Below are 21,024 nucleotides of genomic sequence, written 5' to 3'. Positions count from 1 at the left end.
GCACCAACTGGATCCACTGTGCCTGTGCTGATCATGATTTAGCTTCAAGCGCGGATGAGGACATATCACAGTCAGCCCCAGTTCACCTAAAAGCTACTGTTTCCTAGTGTAGACAAGGCCAAGAAGCGAAATGGAGAAGAGATAAAGCTCAATTCTACCCAGTGTCTCCAATCTCACATTGTCCAAATGAAAGTATTCTCTGCCCGCACAGGAAGCTACTGGAGTAACATAGGCTTATAACATCAGATGTTGCATCTGTGTCTAGACCACAACCTGCAGGTCAGCTTTTAGAGAGACCCCCAGTAATAGATGCATTTTCCAAATGGAGGTCACCCCCAACATTATAGATGAATTCCAGCGTCGGCAAATATTAGATTGTATCTACCTAAAACTGTAATGGTAGTTACAATTTGAGACATTCCCCCTGCAACGTTAAAAGCAAAGAATAGGTGCTGCATTCCATGCCAGCAGTTACAGCATCTCAATGATCGGAGAGTGACCCCTGAACAGCTCTGGGCTCCTGAGAATTGCATCAATGGCAAGTTCTTCGATTGACTTGTTCATTTGGTTGTGCACTACAGGCAGTTTTATTTTCAGCTAATACAAAAATATTTTAACAAGCTGGCTGGCAAAGCAATCTACTGTCGTGTATTTTAATTAACTTTACAGTGGCAACCTGTGGAACTCATTGCCAGGGGATGTTGTGAAGGCAAAAAGTATAACTGGGTTCAAAAAAGAATTAGATAAGTTCCTGGAGGATAAAGTCCATCTATGACTATTAGCCGAGAGGGTCACAGATGCAACCCCATGCTCTGGGTGTCCCTAAACCTCCAACAGGCAGAAGCTGGGAGTGGACGACAGGAGATGGATCACTCGATAGTTGCTCTATTCTGTTCATTCCTGCTGAAGTGTTTGGCATTGGTCACTGTCAGAAGACATGTTACTGGGCTAGACGGACCACTGTTCTGAGCCAGTATGGACGTTCTCATTGTCTTAGCCCATTCAGGATGCAAGTCCATAAACTGAGCAAGGTGCAGTTTATGGAAGTGCTCGTTCTTTCTGCAGCATCCCACTTGCACTGTTTCTTAGTGATGACAAACCACAGATCATTCCAATACAACCAGTAGATCATTCCTAGTCTCAGTTGCTGAGTGATAACACCACACATTTGGAGCCACAGGGAATGTAAACAGTTTTATTGAGACAGATTTACATCTGACATACATTATAAAAATCTGTTTACACTCTACGAAAAAACCTAGAGGATTAGCATTCATGGGAACAGACACCTTGGGTGTGCAATCTGTTTTTCACCAGCTTTACATTTGCTTTTGACAACATACAGAAGAAGTGTGAACACGCTGAGATTAAACGGACGTGCATCGCAGAGCACTGAATATGGCCAAACCTCTCCTGATGCTGAACATATGAACTAGGTTTTACTTTACTGGTGAAAGAATTTTAGTGTTTATAAAGTGTCTGCACCAGTCATTAGTGCTGACAGCGGCTGTGCAAACTTCCGCCACACAGCTCTGGAAATGCATCTCAATTGTGACTTTGAACAGCCCATTTCAAAGTCCTGAGCCTCACACACAGACACCCAACTGCGTGAAGACCACATGGAGATTTTGTGATGGGACGAATGGAGGTCAGGAGAAAATGGAATTAATTTTAAAAGTGAGATCGAAAAGCAGCTTGGGACACCAGAAACGTGAGGCTAAGACCTTCCTGTAGTGAGCCCGATCGCTGCTGCGTTACCTGGCCTTCATCCCCTCCAGATTCCTTTGCTAGGCGTAAGTTATGTTTATTAGCGTAGGATTCTTCCTGGCTTTATCCCAAAACCATAAAGCACATCCAAGGGTCAGAACATCCACACTTCAGGGGTGAACACTGAAGGCACGAATATCATACAAATCTCATATACAATGCTTGATTATGATTTGATTCATTGTCTCAAGTTATATCAAAAGCATGTTATTTGTAGAGAGTTACATGAAATAATAGGAGTACACATACTTAATGTTTCAAGCCTTTAACCCTTGAAACAAACCAATGGAAAAAAAAAGAGGCCCAAGTTCGTTACAGTTAAGGGGCCAGACGAGCCTGGCGTTAGTGTTCATAGGACAACAGAGTGAAGGAAATGACCTATGTCTGCAAACACAGTGATTGCTTTAGAGTAATTTCAACCCTCTCCCCACTAAGCCCCACACATGAGAAGTGCAAGCGACCCACTAAGCTGTGCAAAATGGCACTCCAAGGAAGAGTCACCAGTAAGGTAGAGAAGTCAGCTCTTGGCAATCACTTATCTCTGGCTCTCTAACAGCAGTTCTCCCTGGTTAAAGAAAAAAGCACAAGGAAATACCTCAGGATACAACAAAGTAAGTGGTTTGCCTTCTGAGGTAAAAAAAATCCCTGGTAAAATAGGCAGCATATGGTTAAAAATTCACAAGAAGGTAAGAACACTGCTGCAAAGATTTCTACTAATAGTGCTGTTTAACCACTGCACAGGAGCAGAACACACAAAGGTTAATTTCCATCTTCAGCGTCTTTATTCTCTGCTTTGCTGTAGCCTTGTTTTCTTAGTTATCCTCTTTTGGAGCATTTCATCTTGAGGTTCCTAAAGTGACAACCTAGCCCCGGTTTGTTTCTGTTTTGGCAGGTAAAGGCACTTCAATGAAGTATGATTTGCAGAAGTCTAATGGTTGAAATACAAAGGGAGCCCCTCCCATTTCCATCCCCATGCCCCATGGAGCAAGCTGCACTCACCCACTTTGTTCGTTGCCTTAAGGGACCAATTTAGGATCAGTCACGCTTCCTGGTTGATTTCCCTGTATAACATACAGAGGGTCAATGACATCAGTCTCTTGCCTCATCTAGTAGGGTCACATGGCTTTGATTAAGTATGTACAGGGAAGCCAGATGGATTCAAAAGAATGTAATGCACAAGTAACTCGCATTTACAGAGACCCTGTGGCAAACACAAAACTCAGGCTGAGGACTTTAGCAGCATGTGCAAGACAGCCCCATCTCCCACACATTTCTGGATGGAAAGCTCCAGATCACACTTACTGGATTAGTTCAAATTACTGGAGCGCCGAGAACAGCGAAGGCCTCACAAAGGAATGCGCTGGAGAAGAGCAAGCACAGGTTTGTCTTGCTGCCGCCATACACCATGGTGCCCTATTTTGAAGGGGTTTCCAAAGCAGGAATGGCCAAAAGGCAGTGTTCAGTCACACATAATCCCCAAATTCTACCATGCAGTCCAGACAGACAGCTCCCAGCATGCAATGCTCTGGACTTCACCGGACAAGATATAGCATTGCATTTTGGGAGAATGTCTTTTGTGCTGAAGATGACTGCAAAGTGCTCAGTTGTGGCAAATTGTGTGTTGCCCTTGGGCTCCAAACGAGCTGCCTCTCTGGCTCTCAGGCTGAATTTACATGGCCCGGTCTAAACAAACATCATAGAGCTTTGTTGCTTGGCCTTATTGTTCCGTGGCTTGTAAAAAATTCTGTCGCTATGTCTATGCAGTAAGGGGGAGAGAGGGAGGTGGGGCACTGGGGACGGAACTAACATTGCTCTGCAGCTAACTTTTCAGGATATGCATTCTTCATTTCACACAGAACCCAAACAAATACAAAAATAAACAGAACTTGTTAGACATAAAACAAAGTGTAAATCTAAAAACCACAAGTGTTCTCATTACAGAGTCACTTTTTAGAACACCATGTCCCCATCCCTTTGGGAAAGGGAAAGAGGACAGGACAGGATTTTTCACTTTATAGCCTGAAATAATAGTCTCAGTAGCGAAAACGTTTCTCATGTTAATCCAGAAACTGTAAAAAATAAATTACTTTTAAGAAACAGGTTTCTCTGTACATGTCTTAAAACTCATCGTGTCGTACTAAGGCTTCTCCGAAGTCTGTGGCCTGGCTCCCCACGAACAAGTCATACTTGTCAACTATCTCCTCTTTGGTGAGTTTCCCATCCTAAAATTAGAAAAAATGTTTGTCAAGTTTATTATGGTGGTGGCACCAGCCAAGCATTCAGCCCCCATTGTGCTAGGCTGTCAGACAGTTAAGGGTTAATTCCTCTTACCTCGAAAGGGTTAAGGAGCTCACATAACCTAGCTGACACCTGACCAGAAGGACCAATAAGATAAGATATTTTCAAAAAGGGAAGAGGGAAAAAGTCTTTGGTCTGTTCTGTGGGTACTTTTGCCGAAGTCAGAGATCCAGAAAACAACCACCTAACCCTTGTTTAAATTAGTGAGTGTTTAAATAAGAATGTGGCAGAGTTCTTTATTTTTCTTTGTCATTTATTTTGCAAACAGAGGGAGAATCAAATTGGGTTTTTGTGTAATTTCAAGGTTTTGCCCAGAGGGAAATCCTCTGTGTTTTGAATCTGTTGTCTGTGAGATCATCTTGTTTCTAATCTCACAGAGGTATTCCTTTCACCCTCTCTCTTTAATTCAAAGTCTTCTTCTAAGAACCTGATTGATTTTTCCTTGTTTTAAGAGCCAAGGATTTTGGATCTGGGCTCACCAGGAATTGATGCGGGGAATTTTCTTGAGCCTACCCAGGTAAAAGGGTATAGAGACTTGGGGGAGGGAAATTAGTCAAATCCTGCCAGGAAAGAGGAGATAAGGACTGGGGAAAATTGGGGGAAGGCAGAGTTCCCAAATGGCTCTCTCTCAATCGTTTTTTAAAAACATTTGGTGGTGGCAGTGACTGTTTTGCCTAAGCTGATAAAAATAAGCTTAGGGGTTATTCATGCAGGTCCCCACATCTGTACCCTAAAATTCAGAGAGGGGGACACTTTGACATAGGCACTGGACAAACACAGCAGAGGAGACTGTCCCCAGAACAGACCAGACAAACACAGGGTTAGGGGAGGGGTGGAACACACAAGCAGAGTGAACAACGTGATGGTGGTAAATGTCACAGTGTGCCATAGGTTGTGTGCTGTGGATTTTTGGGTGGTATTTCCTTATGAGGGGATCAGCTGAATGGGAAGGGAAGGGAAGGGAAGGAGGTAAGAGGGACTGGTGTTCAGTGAAGCTGGAGTAAACGGGGGGAGAGAAGGAGAGAGGTCTGGATCAAGCAGCCAATTACTGCAGGGCAGAGTGTCCAGACACAAAACTGTGGAGAGTTCTCCGAAGGGCTGAAGGGCCCAGCATTCCTGGTCTGCTCCTACAGCTGAAGTCTCTGACTGGCTCCTCTCTCAACATTCCCCCAAGGCCACATGGCAGGGAGCAGGCACCACCTGGGCCCTAGTTTCCCCAGAGCGTGTGTGTACGTCTTCCCCGCACAGTTCTGTGAGCTCAGATTCACACAGCAGCCACGTCATACTCCCATCCTCTTAGTTAAATGGAGACAATTGTAGAGACCACTGCATGTTTTCACCCTAGGCATTTTGGGGTGGGTGGGGTGAAGAGAAGGGCTGATGCCTTGTTCTCCAACATGGCAGAGATGTGGCTGCCTCTCCAGGCAAGGAAAGGGGAAGCTAATCAGATTGCTCAATAAGAGCACTTTTCAAAATTTTTAAATGTCAGTGCTAGCTCCAGGAAAAAAGGGCTGTTAAGTTTACTGAGGTAAGCCCCAAAATCGCTACTGAAAGGGAGAGCATCAGTGGAGCTGCTCACAGTAACTCAGGCTTCTTGCCAAAACTACAAAGTGATCCTCAGAGACAATTCTGAAGTGGCTTTCGAAGCCTCCATCTTGCACAGGACGAGACACTGAAGGGGACCAAGCGCCTCTCACCTTGTTCTGATCAGACTCGTAGACAAGGTGCCGCGCTTCTGCCTCAGCATGGTCGTAGTCCGAGGGGAGGATCCAATCTTTTGTCTCCTCCTTGTCCATCTTCCCATCTCGATTCTTGTCTCTAAACTCCACAAACTGCTCCCGCTCGGTCTTCACCCACTCTGGCTCATCAGCATCGCCGTCATGACTGTACATATCCCCTGAACAAGAACACAAGACAGCTGCTGATGCAAGAACACCCCCTCACCTTTTTGTTCCACTTGGGACTGTGCAAGCAAATCATAAAGCAAGCTGGTTACATCTAAGTTAAGTAGAGAAATTGCAGCAGTCACCCTCAGCTTCAATATAGACACACAGCCAGATCCCCATGTGCAGTACTACAGCCTTCTTAAAGCATTTGCTGCAGGCTGCAGCCCTCTATTACACAGGACAGTGACCGCAGGCCACACTACAGATCTGGGGGGCTGCAGATTTTCCACCCATGAGTTAATGTCCGAGTGGCCACCTAGCTTGGATCTCGTTACTTTAGCAAGATTAGCCCAGACATTTAGGTTTAAAAAGGTTACTTTAAATATGTTTAGAGAAACGGGCAGAGGGTCTATACTAGCATATATTTTAGAGTCAGATGCATTTATCATCACACTTATTCAATGCCAAAGCTTTCCATTAAAAAAAAAAAAAAAAAAAAAAGCTAAAATGACAGCTGCTCTGCTACTTACTACTGCCAAGAGAAGCGGCAGCACTGTTTTGCAATTGGCAGGACCCCATCATATATCAGAGAGCAGCCTATGGCTTTAGAACAGATGTTCCCGTCTGCCTAGGGTTCTGGGATCATACTTGCATTTTGTCCAGTTACATGTGTCATTTTGGTTATGCAGTTAATTTGGAATTAAATAGCAAAGATTGACAAGGGAAAAAAAAAGATCAAACTCAGCTTCACAGTTAGGGAGCAAAGAGGGACCCATTAGAAAAACTCCAGAGAGTAGACAAGGAAGAAGAGATTAAAGAGCACGGCTGCTTTGGCACAAAGACTAGTCACAAGAGGCTGCAACGTAATTTCTTTTGGGAGTATCTTTTTACAAAACACTGATGCGAAGTGAACACATCATCATCAGACTCAAGGAGCGAACAGGAGCTGCTAACAGGGAGTTTCGCAAGGGAGTTCTCCAGGTGAAGGAGGAGCAAATACAGCATCCCTGTAAGTGACTGTCTGCAGTGTGTGTGTTTGTGTTTGGGGGTTACTTACTGTGTGCTGGGGGTTACTTGCTGTGTGCTGAGCTTGTGTTTGTCAGTCTGTTTGGTTGTTGTGGTGGTTTGTTTGTTTGAAGGACCGTGTGCTGTAGCTGTCAGTTGGAGGCTGAGCTACCAAGGAAGGTTTGAAAGCTAGAAGCCTCTGGTAATTGGCTGAGCCTTAACCAGTGGGCGGGGCATTCACTCAGGCCAGGGCTTTAGAAAGCTGCGCACAAGCGACCAGGGAGCTTTGTGAACAGGAGCTGCTAACAGGGAGTTTCGCAAGGGAGTTCGGAAGGGGAGTAGGAAGGGAGTGGGGGTCCCTTGTCGGTCTCATCCGTGACCCATTGTTCCCCTGAACCTACAAACCAAGCCACATCCAAAACCTTTCTGTTTACAGCAGAGCAGAGCGGACAGGGAGCTGCAGACGGGAATTTGAGAGAGTTTGACAGGGGGAGGCTTACAATGGTGAGGAGGACCCGCAACACCTGTGGCAGCACTGCTTCTGTGTCCTCCACCTGTGCCTGTAGCCAGACAGAGCACCAAAGCATGGATGCTTTTACCCAGATTCTGGTGTGGGCTTGCAAAGACTGTAATTTGCAATTTCCACTTACTGATATCCAGGCTGGGGGTGGCATCCAATGTGAAAGGTGCCTACTGGTGGAATCTCTCAGGCAGCAGGTGGGAGAGCTACAGGAGGAGGTGGCTAGGCTGAGGAACATCCGTATCCATGAGCAATTCCTGGACAGTATCCATGTGGAGACAGCTGATGTAGCTGTCCCAGTTCACAGGACTACTGACACACCAGTGGAGAAGGAGATGGCTCAGGGTGGACACTGGCAGCTGGTTACTTCTGGCAGCAGGCAGTGCTCCACCCCTGCTGCGAACCCTCCTGCTGTGGTAATAGATAACCGTTATGCTCTTCTTGATACAGGAGAAGGAATCATCCCCAACAGTTAAGGAGGGGAAGCCTCGTACCCCTAAAGCTGGGAGGTCTGCTGCCACCACTGATAATAAGAAACGTAGGGTAGTGGTGGTTGGAGACTCTCTGCTGAGGGGGACGGAGACACCCATCTGTTGCCCTGACCGTTCATCCCGGGAGGTATGCTGCCTGCCAGGGGCCCATATCCGAGATGTTACAGAGGCATTGTCGAGGATTATCCGGCCTTCTGACTACTACTACCCCATGCTACTCATCCATGTGGGCACAAATGATACTGTGAGGTCTGACACTGAGCAGATCAAGAGTGACTATAGGGCTCTGGGAGTACGGGTTAAGGAGTTTGGAGCGCAGGGGGTATTCTCTTCGATTCTTCCTGTCGAAGGTAGGGGCCCGGGCAGAGACAGATGCATCGTGGAGGTGAATGCCTGGCTGCGAAGATGGTGTCGCCAGGAGGGCTTTGGCTTCCTCGACCACGGGATGCTATTCGAGGAAGGACTGCTAGGCAGAGATGGCATTCACCTTCCGAGGAGGGGAAAGGCCTTATTTACGCACAGACTGGCTAACCTAGTAAGGAGGGCTTTAAACTAGGTTCGACAGGGACAGGTGAGCAAACCCCACAGGTAAGTGGGGAACAAGACCTGGGAGATGGGTTGGAAACAGGAGGGAGCATAGGCTGTAATGGCAGAGAGGAAGGAGGGTCAGGGCAAAGCTCGGAGGCAAAATCAAACCAGTATCTTAGATCCCTTTATACAAATGCAAGAAGTATGGGTAATAAGCAGGAAGAACTGGAAGTGCTAATAAATAAATACAACTATGACATTATTGGCATTACTGAAACTTGGTGGGATAATACACACGACTGGAATGTTGGTGTGGATGGGTACAGTTTGCTCAGGAAGGACAGAGGGGGAAAAGGGAGGAGGTGTTGCCTTATATATTAACAATGTACACACTTGGACTGAGGTGGAGATGGACATAGGAGATGGAAGTGTTGAGAGTCTCTGGGTTAGGCTAAAAGGGGTAAAAAACACAGGTGATGTCGTGCTGGGAGTCTACTACAGGCCACCTAATCAGGTGGAAGAGGTGGATGAGGCTTTTTTCAAACAACTAACAAAATCATCCAAAGCCCAAGATTTGGTGGTGATGGGGGACTTCAACTATCCAGATATATGTTGGGAAAACAACACCGCGGGGCACAGACTATCCAATAAGTTCCTGGACTGCATTGCAGACAACTTTTTATTTCAGAAAGTCGAAAAAGCGTCAAAGGGACGCTATTAAGGGCCCAAAAGCAAGATATTCCGATAGTTAGGAAAGACAGAAAATGTGGCAAAAGACCACCTTGGCTTAACCACGAGATCTTGTGTGACCTACAAAATAAAAAGGAGGCATATAAAAAATGGAAACTAGGTCAGATTACAAAGGACGAATATAGGCAAATAACACAAGAATGCAGAGGCAAGATTAGAAAGGCAAAGGCACAAAATGAGCTCAAACTAGCTATGGGAATAAAGGGAAACAAGAAGACTTTTTATCAATACATTAGAAGCAAGAGGAAGACTAAGGACAGGGTAGGCCCACTGCTCAGTGAGGAGGGGGAAACAGTAAGGGGAGACTTGGAAATGGCAGAGATGCTTAATGACTTCTTTGTTTCGGTCTTCACTGAGAAGTCTGAAGGAATGTCTAATATAGTGAATGCTTACAGGAAGAGGGTAGGTTTAGAAGATAAAATAAAAAAAGAGAGCAAGTAAAAAATCACTTAGAAAAGTTAGATGCCTGCAAGTCACCAGGGCCTGATGAAATGCATCCTAGAATACTCAAGGAGTTAATAGAAGAGGTATCTGAGCCTCTAGCTATTATCTTTGGGAAATCATGGGAGACGGGGGAGATTCCAGAAGACTGGAAGGGGGCAAATATAGTGCCCATCTATAAAAAGGGAAATAAAAACAACCCAGGAAACTACAGACCAGTTAGTTTAACTTCTGTGCCAGGGAAAATAATGGAGCAAGTAATTAAAGAAATTATCTGCAAACACTTGGAAGGTGGTAAGGTGATAGGGAATAGCCAGCATGGATTTGTAAAGAACAAATCATGTCAAACTAATCTGATAGCATTCTTTGATAGGATAACGAGCCTTGTGGATAAGGGAGAAGCGGTGGATGTGATATACCTAGACTTTAGTAAGGCATTTGATACGGTCTCGCATGATATTCTTATAGATAAACTAGGAAAGTACAATTTAGATGGGGCTACTATAAGGTGGGTGCATAACTGGCTGGATAACCGTACTCAGAGAGTAGTTATTAATGGCTCCCAATCCTGCTGGAAAGGTATAACAAGTGGGGTTCTGCAGGGGTCTGTTTTGGGACCAGCTCTGTTCAATATCTTCATCAACGATTTAGATGTTGGCATAGAAAGTACGCTTATTAAGTTTGCGGACGATACCAAACAGGGAGGGATTGCAACTGCTTTGGAGGACAGGGTCAAAATTCAAAATGATCTGGACAAATTGGAGAAATGGTCTGAGGTAAACAGGATGAAGTTCAATAAAGATAAATGCAAAGTGCTCAACTTAGGAAGGAACAATCAGTTTCACACATACAGAATGGGAAGAGACTGTCTAGGAAGGAGTATGGCAGAAAGAGATCTAGGGGTCATAGTGGACCACAAGCTTAATTTGAGTCAACAGTGTGATACTGTTGCAAAAAAAGCAAACGTGATTCTGGGATGCATTAACAGGTGTGTTGTAAACAAGACACGAGAAGTCATTCTTCCGCTTTACTCTGCGCTGGTTAGGCCTCAACTGGAGTATTGTGTCCAGTTCTGGGCACCGCATTTCAAGAAAGATGTGGAGAAATTGGAGAGGGTCCAGAGAAGAGCAACAAGAATGATTAAAGGTCTTGAGAACATGACCTATGAAGGAAGGCTGAAGGAATTGGGTTTGTTTAATTTGGAAAAGAGAAGACTGAGAGGGGACATGATAGCAGTTTTCAGGTATCTAAAAGGGTGTCATCAGGAGGAGGGAGAAAACTTGTTCACCTTAGCCTCCAATGATAGAACAAGTAGCAATGGGCTTAAACTGCAGCAAGGGAGATTTAGGTTGGACATTAGGAAAAAGTTCCTAACTGTCAGGGTAGTTAAACACTGGAATAGATTGCCTAGGGAAGTTGCGGAATCTCCATCTCTGGAGATATTTAAGAGTAGGTTAGATAAATGTCTATTAGGGATGGTCTAGACAGTATTTGGTCCTGCCATGAGGGCAGGGGACTGGACTCGATGACCTCTCGAGGTCCCTTCCAGTCCTAGAGTCTATGAGAAAAATGAAATTGAGCAAGTTGCTTACCTATGTATTCTTCCAAGTCAATGACACCATCTCTATTCTTGTCAATATCTTCCATTGTTTCCTATTTAAAAAAGGATTAGGTTAGCCTCAAAGTTCATGGACAAAACAGGTTTTTTTATGGCTCTCTACCACTTAGAGAGGAAAACATGAGACAGCAAATGTATTTACTAGTTAATTGAGTTATTGCTGTATTATTAGACTCAAAGAGTTCAATCACTATATCTATTTAGCTTAACAAACAGAACATTAAGGGATGACTTGCTCACAGTCTGTACATACCTACATGGGGAACAAATATTCAATAAAGAGTTCTTTAATCTAGCAGACAAAAGTATAATACGATCCCATGGCTGGAGGTTGAAGCTACACAAATTCAGACTGGAAATATGGTGTATATTTGTAATGGTGTAATCAACAATTGGAACAATTTACCAAGGGCCATGGTGGGTTCTCCATCACTGACTATTTTAAAATCAAGATTGGATGTTTTCTAAAAGATATGATCTAGGAATTATTTTGGGACAGTTCTGTGGCCTTGTAATACAGAGGGTCAGTCTAGATGATCACATAGGTCCCTTCTGGTCTTAAGTATCAGAGGGGTAGCTGTGTTAGTCTGGATCTGTAAAAGCAGCAAAGAATCCTGTGGCACCTTATAGACTAACAGACGTTTTGGAGCATGAGCTTTCGTGGGTGAATACCCACTTCATCGGATGCATGTAGTGGAAATTTCCAGGGGCAGGTATATATATGCTAGCAAGCAAGCTAGAGATAACGAGGTCAGTTCAATCAGGGAGGATGAGGCCCTGTTCTAGCAGTTGAGGTGTGAAAACCAAGAGAGGAGAAACTGGTTCTGTAGTTGGCAAGCCATTCACACTTTGTTCAATCTTGAGCTGATGGTGTCAAATTTGCAGATGAACTGAAGCTCAGCAGTTTCTCTTTGAAGTCTGGTCCTGAAGTTTTTTTGCTGCAGGATGGCCACCTTAAGGTCTGCTATAGTGTGGCCAGGGAGGTTGAAGTGCTCTCCTACAGGTTTCTGTATATTGCCATTCCTAATGTCTGATTTGTGTCCATTTATCCTTTTCCGTAGAGACTGTCCAGTTTGGCCGATGTACATAGCAGAGGGGCATTGCTGGCATATGATGGGGTATATTACATTGGTGGATGTGCAGGTGAAAGAACCAGTGATGGTGTGGCTGATCTGGTTAGGTCCTGTGATGGTGTCGCTGGTGTAGATATGTGGGCAGAGTTGGCATTGAGGTTTGTTGCATGGATTGGTTCCTGAGCTAGAGTTATTATGGTGCGGTGTGCAGTTACTGGTGAGAATATGTTTCAGGTTGGCAGGTTGTCTGTGGGCAAGGACTGGCCTGCCACCCAAGGCCTGTGAAAGTGTGGGATCATTGTCCAGGATGGGTTGTAGATCCTTGATGATGCGTTGGAGGGGTTTTAGTTGGGGGCTGTATGTGATGGCCAGTGGAGTCCTGTTGGTTTCTTTCTTGGGTTTGTCTTGTCACGGGCCTTGGGTGGCAGGCCAGTCCTTGCCCACAGACAACCTGCCAACCTGAAACATATTCTCACCAGTAACTGCACACCGCACCATAATAACTCTAGCTCAGGAACCAATCCATGCAACAAACCTCAATGCCAACTCTGCCCACATATCTACACCAGCGACACCATCACAGGACCTAACCAGATCAGCCACACCATCACCGGTTCTTTCACCTGCACATCCACCAATGTAATATATCCCATCATATGCCAGCAATGCCCCTCTGCTATGTACATCGGCCAAACTGGACAGTCTCTACGGAAAAGGATAAATGGACACAAATCAGACATTAGGAATGGCAATATACAGAAACCTGTAGGAGAGCACTTCAACCTCCCTGGCCACACTATAGCAGACCTTAAGGTGGCCATCCTGCAGCAAAAAAACTTCAGGACCAGACTTCAAAGAGAAACTGCTGAGCTTCAGTTCATCTGCAAATTTGACACCATCAGCTCAGGATTGAACAAAGACTGTGAATGGCTTGCCAACTACAGAACCAGTTTCTCCTCTCTTGGTTTTCACACCTCAACTGCTAGAACAGGGCCCCATCCTCCCTGATTGAACTGACCTCGTTATCTCTAACTTGCTTGCTAGCATATATATACCCCTGCCCCTGGAAATTTCCACTACATGCATCTGAGGAAGTGGGTATTCACCCACGAAAGCTTATGCTCCAAAACGTCTGTTAGTCTATAAGGTGCCACAGGATTCTTTGCTCCTTCTGGTCTTGGAATCTGTGAATCTGTTGTCTCCTCACATCTACTTTGATGGAGGTGAGTACCATGCCTGGGTCACCACTCTAAGAGTAAGGATCTGCAGAGGCCATCTCACAGAGTTTCACAAGACCTCAACCTCTTTCTATTTATATTAAGGAAGCGTCAGTTGTGACTTCATACTGTAAAAGCTATACCCAGGCTTCCATCAGAAGCCGCCTTTTAAGCCTCCCTCTAGCTTTTGAAAGGAAAAGTGGTAGCTTCAAAATCTGTGTGATAATTTATTCCAGTTGAGAACTCTAGTTTTTGCTTTTACTGCAAGTAAATATATTTTAAGATTTAAGAATTTAGAAGAGGACATCTTTTTGAGATGTGTGTATGTATTCAAGTTTTTTGAACCTTATTACTGAAAGAAATGCAGAATGTTTTTTTGTTTGTGTTATTTACTGTAAAAACTGAAATGCTATGCTTTTTGGTAACTATACCTATTGGTGGGGAGGGATAGCTCAGTGGTTTGAGCACTGGCCTGCTTAAACCCAGGGTTGTGAGTTCAGCCCTTGAGAGGGCCATTTAGGGATCTGGGGCAAAAATCAGTACTTGGTTCTGCTAGTGAAGGCAGGGGGCTGGACTCAATGACCTTTCGAGGTCCCTTCCAGTTCTAGGAGATGGGATATCTCCAATTATTCATTCACTCATGACTTTTCAGAGCTGAAGTTTTGTTACAGTGTATGACACTTAAGGGAACTAGAATATAGCTATACTCCCATACTGGTCAAGGTTTATTTTATTAACTGTAACAGAGGTGTGGTTTGATTTAGGGTAAGATCTGCTTACCGTAGCAAGAGAAAGTGTTTTGCTGAGACAGATTATGTTCAGTTTAATGCCTTCTTATCTCTGTGCAGCCAAGCACATAAATACTACTTTTGATGTCAACATGAGTGCCAGAAAAAAAACCCCTCCTTGAATTATGCAGTATCAAATAGTGAACTAAACTGAATGCTATCTAAGGGTACGTCTACCCTACCCGCCGGATCAGCGAGTAGCAATCGATCTATCGGGGATCGATTTATCGCATCTACACTACACGCGATAAATCAATCCCCGATCGCTCTCCTGTCGACTGCTGAACTCCAGCAGTGCAAGAGGCAGCAAAGTCAATGGGGGAGACACGGCCGTCGATCCAGCGCTGCGAGGACGCAAGGTAATTTTAATTCTATCTAATAAGTTGACTTCAGCTACGCTATTCTCGTAGCTAAAGCTGTGTATCTTAGATCATTCCCCCCCCCTCACCCCCCAGTATAGACCAGGCCTAAGTACAGTAACTCCTCACTTAAAGTCATCCCAGTTAACATTGTTTCGTTGTTACGTTGCTGATCAATTAGAGAACATACTTATTTCAAGTTGTCCAATGCTCCCTTATAACATTATTTGGCAGCTTCCTGCTCTGTCCACTGCTTGCAGAAAGAGCAGCTCGTTGGAGTTAGCTGGTGGGGGCTTGGAAGCAGGGTGGACTGGCAGCCCCACCATCAGCTCCCCGCTCCCCTAAGTTCACTGTGCGGCAGCCGCCCAGCAGACTATCAACTGCAACTGCGGGGCAGTTCAGCTGTCCCTCCCCCCACTGCCATGTGCTGCTCCTGCCCTCTGCCTTGGAGCTGCTCCCACTCTGCAGTGCAGAAGACAGGGGAAGAGGGGTGCTAATGTCAGGGTGCCCCCTCCCCCTGTACCCTATCTTCACAGAACGGCAGGGGGACATGAGAGGAGCTTGTTGGTAGCAGCTGCTCTCTCAACTTACTGAGCTACTTAAAAAAGGAATGTACTTAGAGTGGGGTCAGCGTACTTAAAGGAGCAATGCCTCTCTCTCGCTCTCTCTCACGGGGTGTGTTCTCTGTCTCTCTCTGCCATGCTCTCTCCCCTTCCTCCATTCCTGCTGCCTTGTAGAGTGGGAGGCTACATTAACAACGTGTTAACCCTTGAGGGCTCAGCCGAGTGCTAGTTCATCATTTAGCAGTGAGGCATTCCCTGGGAAATATTCCACCCTCTTACTCCACCACCTCAACCAAGCTTCACAATCATCATTGCCACGTACAGTATTCAATTGTTTAAAACTTACAGAGAGTGTGTGTGTATATATCTATAAATAAATAACAAGTCTTTTGTCTGGCGAAAAAAAATTCCCTAGAACCTAACCCCCCCATTTACATTAATTTTTATGGGGAAACTGGAAGTAGCATTTTTCAGCAACATAACTGCAAGGTTAGGCGAGGAGTTACTGTACATAACTTTATTTCTAAAAAGATTAGCTGACACACCTGTACTTCAGAAAACAGCAATTGCTAAATGGGAAAAACTCTCCAAAAGCAGCTACCAAATGCAGCTGCATATGGAAGATCTGCCCTGGTGCACAGCAGAAGAGGACACACTGACAAAGGAGTTTAAACATGCTCTGGAAGTGGAACATAATTCTGCCCCCTTCAGCAACTAGCCAAGTGAAAAGGAGCCACTCAGCATGTGACCGGAAGCATCTTTTCTTCTCTTAGTTCCTACAAAGCCCAACAATGTTTTGCCCTGGTGTCCCATCAGGGCATTCATCAGGTTTGCAACACTATCCATCACAGAATTGGTTGCTGCCTGGAACTGCTGCTTATGGGGAGGAGGGTTCAGGCAAGATTTTTAAAAAACATTTGCAATACCGTATAAAAACTTCAGAACTTTAGGGGGATAAAAAAGTAAAACCTTACAAAAAGCTGTGCCCACCAGTAAATAAACCTTACACATGACTCCCCCTCACCCAACAGGCCAACTACATGCTCCTGTGAGATCACTGGTAACTGGGAGATGCCAGACTCTTACTAGCCTGAATAGCAAGTACAAAAACTCTATCATCTCAATCTGCTTTCCAAATGGCACCCACCTGTACTACTATATCTTTCATGTAGTCATATTCTTCTGGATGCAGAAAGGCAGTGAATTCTTCCTTGGTAGCAATCAAGTCTCCATCCTTGTCAGCCATTTTGAACCTTCGTTCATCCCTCATCATCATCTGTTTGTAGTTGAACCCATCATCAGGGTCTGGGTCATCTGGGCAGAAACAGACAAGTTATACCCATTTTAGACTCCAAAACTCATCCACAAAACAACTGCACCAGTATTGCATGTCAAATTTTCCTTTTGTTGTTGACTAGGGAAACATCACAATGTGTGTGTCAGGAGAGCCCAAACTTTGCACATCCAAGGGTCACAGTGAAAACTCATTACGACTCCAGAGACTGCACCTATTTTGCATGAAGTGGATAAGGTCTCCACTTGTTCTACATTTTAACAAAGGGGCATCTTGATGAGAGAAGTGTCAACATGAAATGCTCCCAAGTTTATCTCAGCTGAGGACACTAAGATAAACATTGATTCTGACAGCTGTAATCTCAATGGGCTGCAGTGGTCTCTGTGTTAAAGGTAAGAGAGACTGTGGGCTAGATTTTGGCTACTCCTGGAACAGAATATGTAATGGGATAATGCTCTCCTGCTGATGTGCAACAGGCATTTTCAAAGCAAGAACAACACTGCTGACTGTCCAAATCTAGAAACTTATATGCTCCCCGAAAGTATCTGAGAGCCTGTTAGGGTGATTAAATTTAAGCAGATTTCAGTAATTTCAAATAATTATATATCTATTTATAGGACCCATGTTTGTAGCAAGGTACTTTTAATTAACAGTGAATACTTGAGGACAAAGTACATTTAACAACTAAAATAGTAATAACATACAGGTGCCCCTTTATCAGCAGAGTAATAATCACATCCTGGGCTACCAAAAGCCCAGTTTAGAGTTTATTTAGTCCAGAATGTGGTTACCATCTTGTGAATATGAAACACTAAATTAAATAGAGACACTTCAAAATTCCCGATATTAAGCAAATATTAAAAATAAAACAGTAAAAAGCTTTTTGATCTGGTGAATACATGTTCAGTTGTGACAGCTTGGGGGCTACTATTATTGTCCATTTATCTGCTAAAGCAAAACCACACTCTCTGTGGGTAAGTTAGCACCCAAGCTATACAGTAGGCTGGTTCACACTCCATTTGCTACAACTGCTGCCAATGGCACCTTGAATTCAAGTTGTGAGGTCACCGGTCTCACGTTCATTTTTACATGGAGCAGAAGTATAAGGAATAAATCCCTTTTCAGTGTAATTTAAAAGACAAGGATAACTGCTTAGAGAAACATATGTAACAACCATGTGAATTAATTAAGGGTAAATTAAAGGAAGCAAATAACTAGCTAACTTTTTTTCCCTTGTGTCCTTATGTCAGGCTAGACTAAACTAAGTGCTTTAATAAAATACCTGCACATGTGGCAGAAAAATTCTTATGCTTGTTTACAAAAGATTAAGACTCTCCAAAAAATTGGTGTTAAAGAGCTATGAACCAAGCCAAGACTTAGCCCTGGTCTACACTACAAGTTTAGGTCGAATTTAGCAGTGTTAGATCGATTCAACCCTGTACCCATCCACACAATGAAGCCATTTTTGTGGAATTAATGGAGTCTTAAAATCGATTTCTGTACTCCTCCCCGATGAGGGGATTAGCACCGAAACTGACATCGCTGGGTCGAATTTGGGGGTAGTGTTGATGCGATTTTACGGTATTGGCCTCCTGGAGCTATCCTAGAGTGCTCTATTGTGATCGCTCTGGACAGCACTCTCAACTCAGATGCACTGGCCAGGTAGACAAGAAAAGCCCCGCAAACTTTTGAATTTTATTTCCTGTTTGGCCAGCCTGGCAAGCTGATCAGCACAGGTAACCATGCAGAGCTCATCAGCAGAGGTGACCATGGAGTCCCAAATCGCAAAAGAGCTCCAGCATGGACCGAACAGGAGGTACTAGATCTGATTGCTGTATAGGGAGACGAATCCAAAAGACATTCCAAAAGACGAAATGCCAAAATATCTGAAAAAATCTCCAAGGGCATGAAGGACAGAGGCTATAACAGGGACCCGCAGCAGTGCTGCGTGAAACTTAAGGAGCTCAGGCAAGCCTACCACAAAACCAGAGAGGCAAACGGGCGCTCTGGGTCAGACCCCCAGACATGCTGCTTCTATCATGAGCTGCATGCAATTTTAGGGGGTGCCCCTACAACTACCCCACCCTGTATGTGGACTCCTGCAAGGGAGTCTCATGCAACAGGGATGAGGATTTTGGGAATGAGGAAGATGATGATGATGAGGTTGAAGACAGCGCACAGCAGGCAAGCATAGAAATCGCTCTCTCCAACCCTGGAGACATTACCCTCCCAACCCGGGCTACCGGACCTTGAAGGCAGAGAAGGCACCTCTGGTGAGTGTACCTTTGTAAATATAATAAATGGTTTAAAAGCAAGCGTGTTTAATGATTAATTTGCCCTGAAGACTTGGGATGTATTCGCAGCCAGTTAAGCTACTGGAATGCCGTCAAGCAACATCCCTTCTTTATCTCTCTGTGTTATCCTCAGGAGAGTGATATCATTCATGGTCACCCAGTTGAAACAAGGGAATTTTATTGAGGGGACATTCAGAGATGGCCATTCCTGCTGGGCTGTTTGCCTGTGGCTGAAAAGAAACCATCCCCGCTGTTAGCCACGCAGTGGGGGCAGGGGTGAAGCGATCATCCCAGAGAATTGGGTGTGAGGGGGGGTTTAGTTAGGTTTGTGCTGCACGTTAACCCGAAAACCACAGCCCCTCCTTTTAAATGGCCAACCCATTTTAAATGGTCAACACAATTCTCCCTTTTTTTCCTCCCACAGCTGCAAATGTTTCAGTGCTCCCCCTATCATCTCTGTCCCAGAGGCTAGCGCAGATAAGGCGGCGAAAAAAATGCACTCACGAATAAATGTTCTCTGAGCTCATGCAATCCTCCCACAGAATGAGCCAAGGAGAATGTGTGGAGGCAGACAATGTCAGAGTCCAGGAAAGCACAAAATGAAGGCAAGGACAAGAGGGATGCGTGAGAGGACAGATGGCTGGAGCAAGAGGAGCGGTGGTGGCAGCGTGATGAGAGGAAGCAGGATGCAATGCTGAGGCTACTGGAGGATCAAACTGATATGCTCTGGTGTATGGTTGAGGTGCAGGAAAGGCAGCAGGAGCACAGACAGCCGCTGCAGCTCCTGTGTAACCAACTGCCCTCCTCCCCAAGTTCCATATCCGCCTCACCCTGATGCCCAAGAACGTGGGGGGAGGGTCCCCCTCCGGGCACCCAACCACTCCATCCCAGAGGACTGCCCAAGCAACAGAAGGCTGGCATTCAATAAGTTTTGAAATCCAGCATGGCCTTGTCCTTCCCTCCTCCACCACCCCTCCTGGGCTACCTTTGCAATTATCCCCCTATTCCTGTGACTAATTAATAAAGAATGCATGAATTTGAAACAACAATGACTTTATTGTCTCTGCAAACGGTGATTGAAGGGGGGAGGGGAAGGTGGTTGGCTTACAAGGAAGCAGAGTGAACCAGGGAGGCAGGTTTTCATCAAGGATAAACAACCAGAACTTTCACACAGTGGCCTGGCCAGTCATGAAACTGGTTTTCAAAGCTTCTCTGATGCGCAGCATGCCCTCCAGTACTCTTCTAACCGTTCTGGTTACCGGCTGTGCATAATCAGCAGCCAGATAATTTGCCTCAACCTCCCACCCTGCCATAAACGTCTCCCCCATTACTCTCACAGATATTGTGGAGCACACAGCAAGCAGTAATAACGATGGGAATATTGGTTTCGCAGAGGTCTAACCGAGTCAGTAAACTGCGCCAGCACGTTTTTAAACATCCAAATGCACATTCTACCGCCATTCTGCACTTGCTCAGCCTATACTGGAACAGCTCCTGACTACTGTCCATGCTGCCTGTGTACGGCTTCATGAGCCATGGCATAAAGGGGTAGGCTGGGTCCCCAAGGATAACTTTAGGTATTTCAACATCCCCAACAGTTATTTTCTGGTCTGAAAAGTAAGTCCTTTGCTGCAGCCGTTCAGACAGACCACAGTTCCTGAAGATGCGAGTGTCATGTACCTTTCCCAGCCATCCTACGTTGATGTTGGTGAAACATCCCTTGTGACCCACCAGTGCTTGCAGCACCATTGAAACGTACCCCTTGCGGTTTATGTACTGGCTGCCTTGGTGCTCCGGTGCCAAGATAGAGATATGGGTTCCATCTATCGCCCCATCACAGTTAGTGGATGACTTTGCTGCAATGGGATTCCCTATGACCTGCATATTTCCCAGAGTCACTCCCCTTGATAGCAGCAGCTCAGTGATTGCGTTGGCTACTTGGATCACAGCAGCCCCCCGCAGTAGATCTTCCCACTCCAAATTGATTCCCAACTGACCGGTAGCTGTCCGAGGTTGCAATCTTCCAGAGGACTATTGCCACTCACTTGTGAACTGTGAGGGCTGATCTCATCTTGGTACTCTAGCGCTTCAGGGCAGGGGAAAGCAAGTCACAAAGTTCCATGAATGTGCCC

The 21,024-nt window shown here is 45.2% G+C and overlaps 1 protein-coding gene across 2 annotated transcripts in view; it reads right to left on the bottom strand.

The window, feature by feature from the left end:
- Positions 1–1,181: 1,181 nt before the first annotated feature.
- The window catches only part of CALU (calumenin), a 45,045-nt gene continuing 25,202 nt past the window's right edge, over positions 1,182–21,024 (bottom strand). For both annotated transcript variants that reach the window (XM_050930128.1, XM_050930136.1), the window contains exons 4-7: positions 16,452–16,618; positions 11,279–11,339; positions 5,763–5,962; positions 1,182–3,989 (exon numbers count right to left, since the gene is read on the bottom strand). In XM_050930128.1, coding sequence (XP_050786085.1) covers positions 3,885–3,989; positions 5,763–5,962; positions 11,279–11,339; positions 16,452–16,618 — 533 coding nt within the window. In that variant the 3' untranslated portion in view covers positions 1,182–3,884. The remainder of the gene's footprint in view (positions 3,990–5,762; positions 5,963–11,278; positions 11,340–16,451; positions 16,619–21,024) is intronic.

The sequence above is a fragment of the Gopherus flavomarginatus genome, chromosome 1 (assembly GCF_025201925.1).
Source record: "Gopherus flavomarginatus isolate rGopFla2 chromosome 1, rGopFla2.mat.asm, whole genome shotgun sequence".
NCBI lineage: Eukaryota > Metazoa > Chordata > Testudines > Testudinidae > Gopherus > Gopherus flavomarginatus.
Note: the sequence above shows the minus strand (reverse complement) of the source record. Positions and strands in the feature narration are given on the sequence as shown.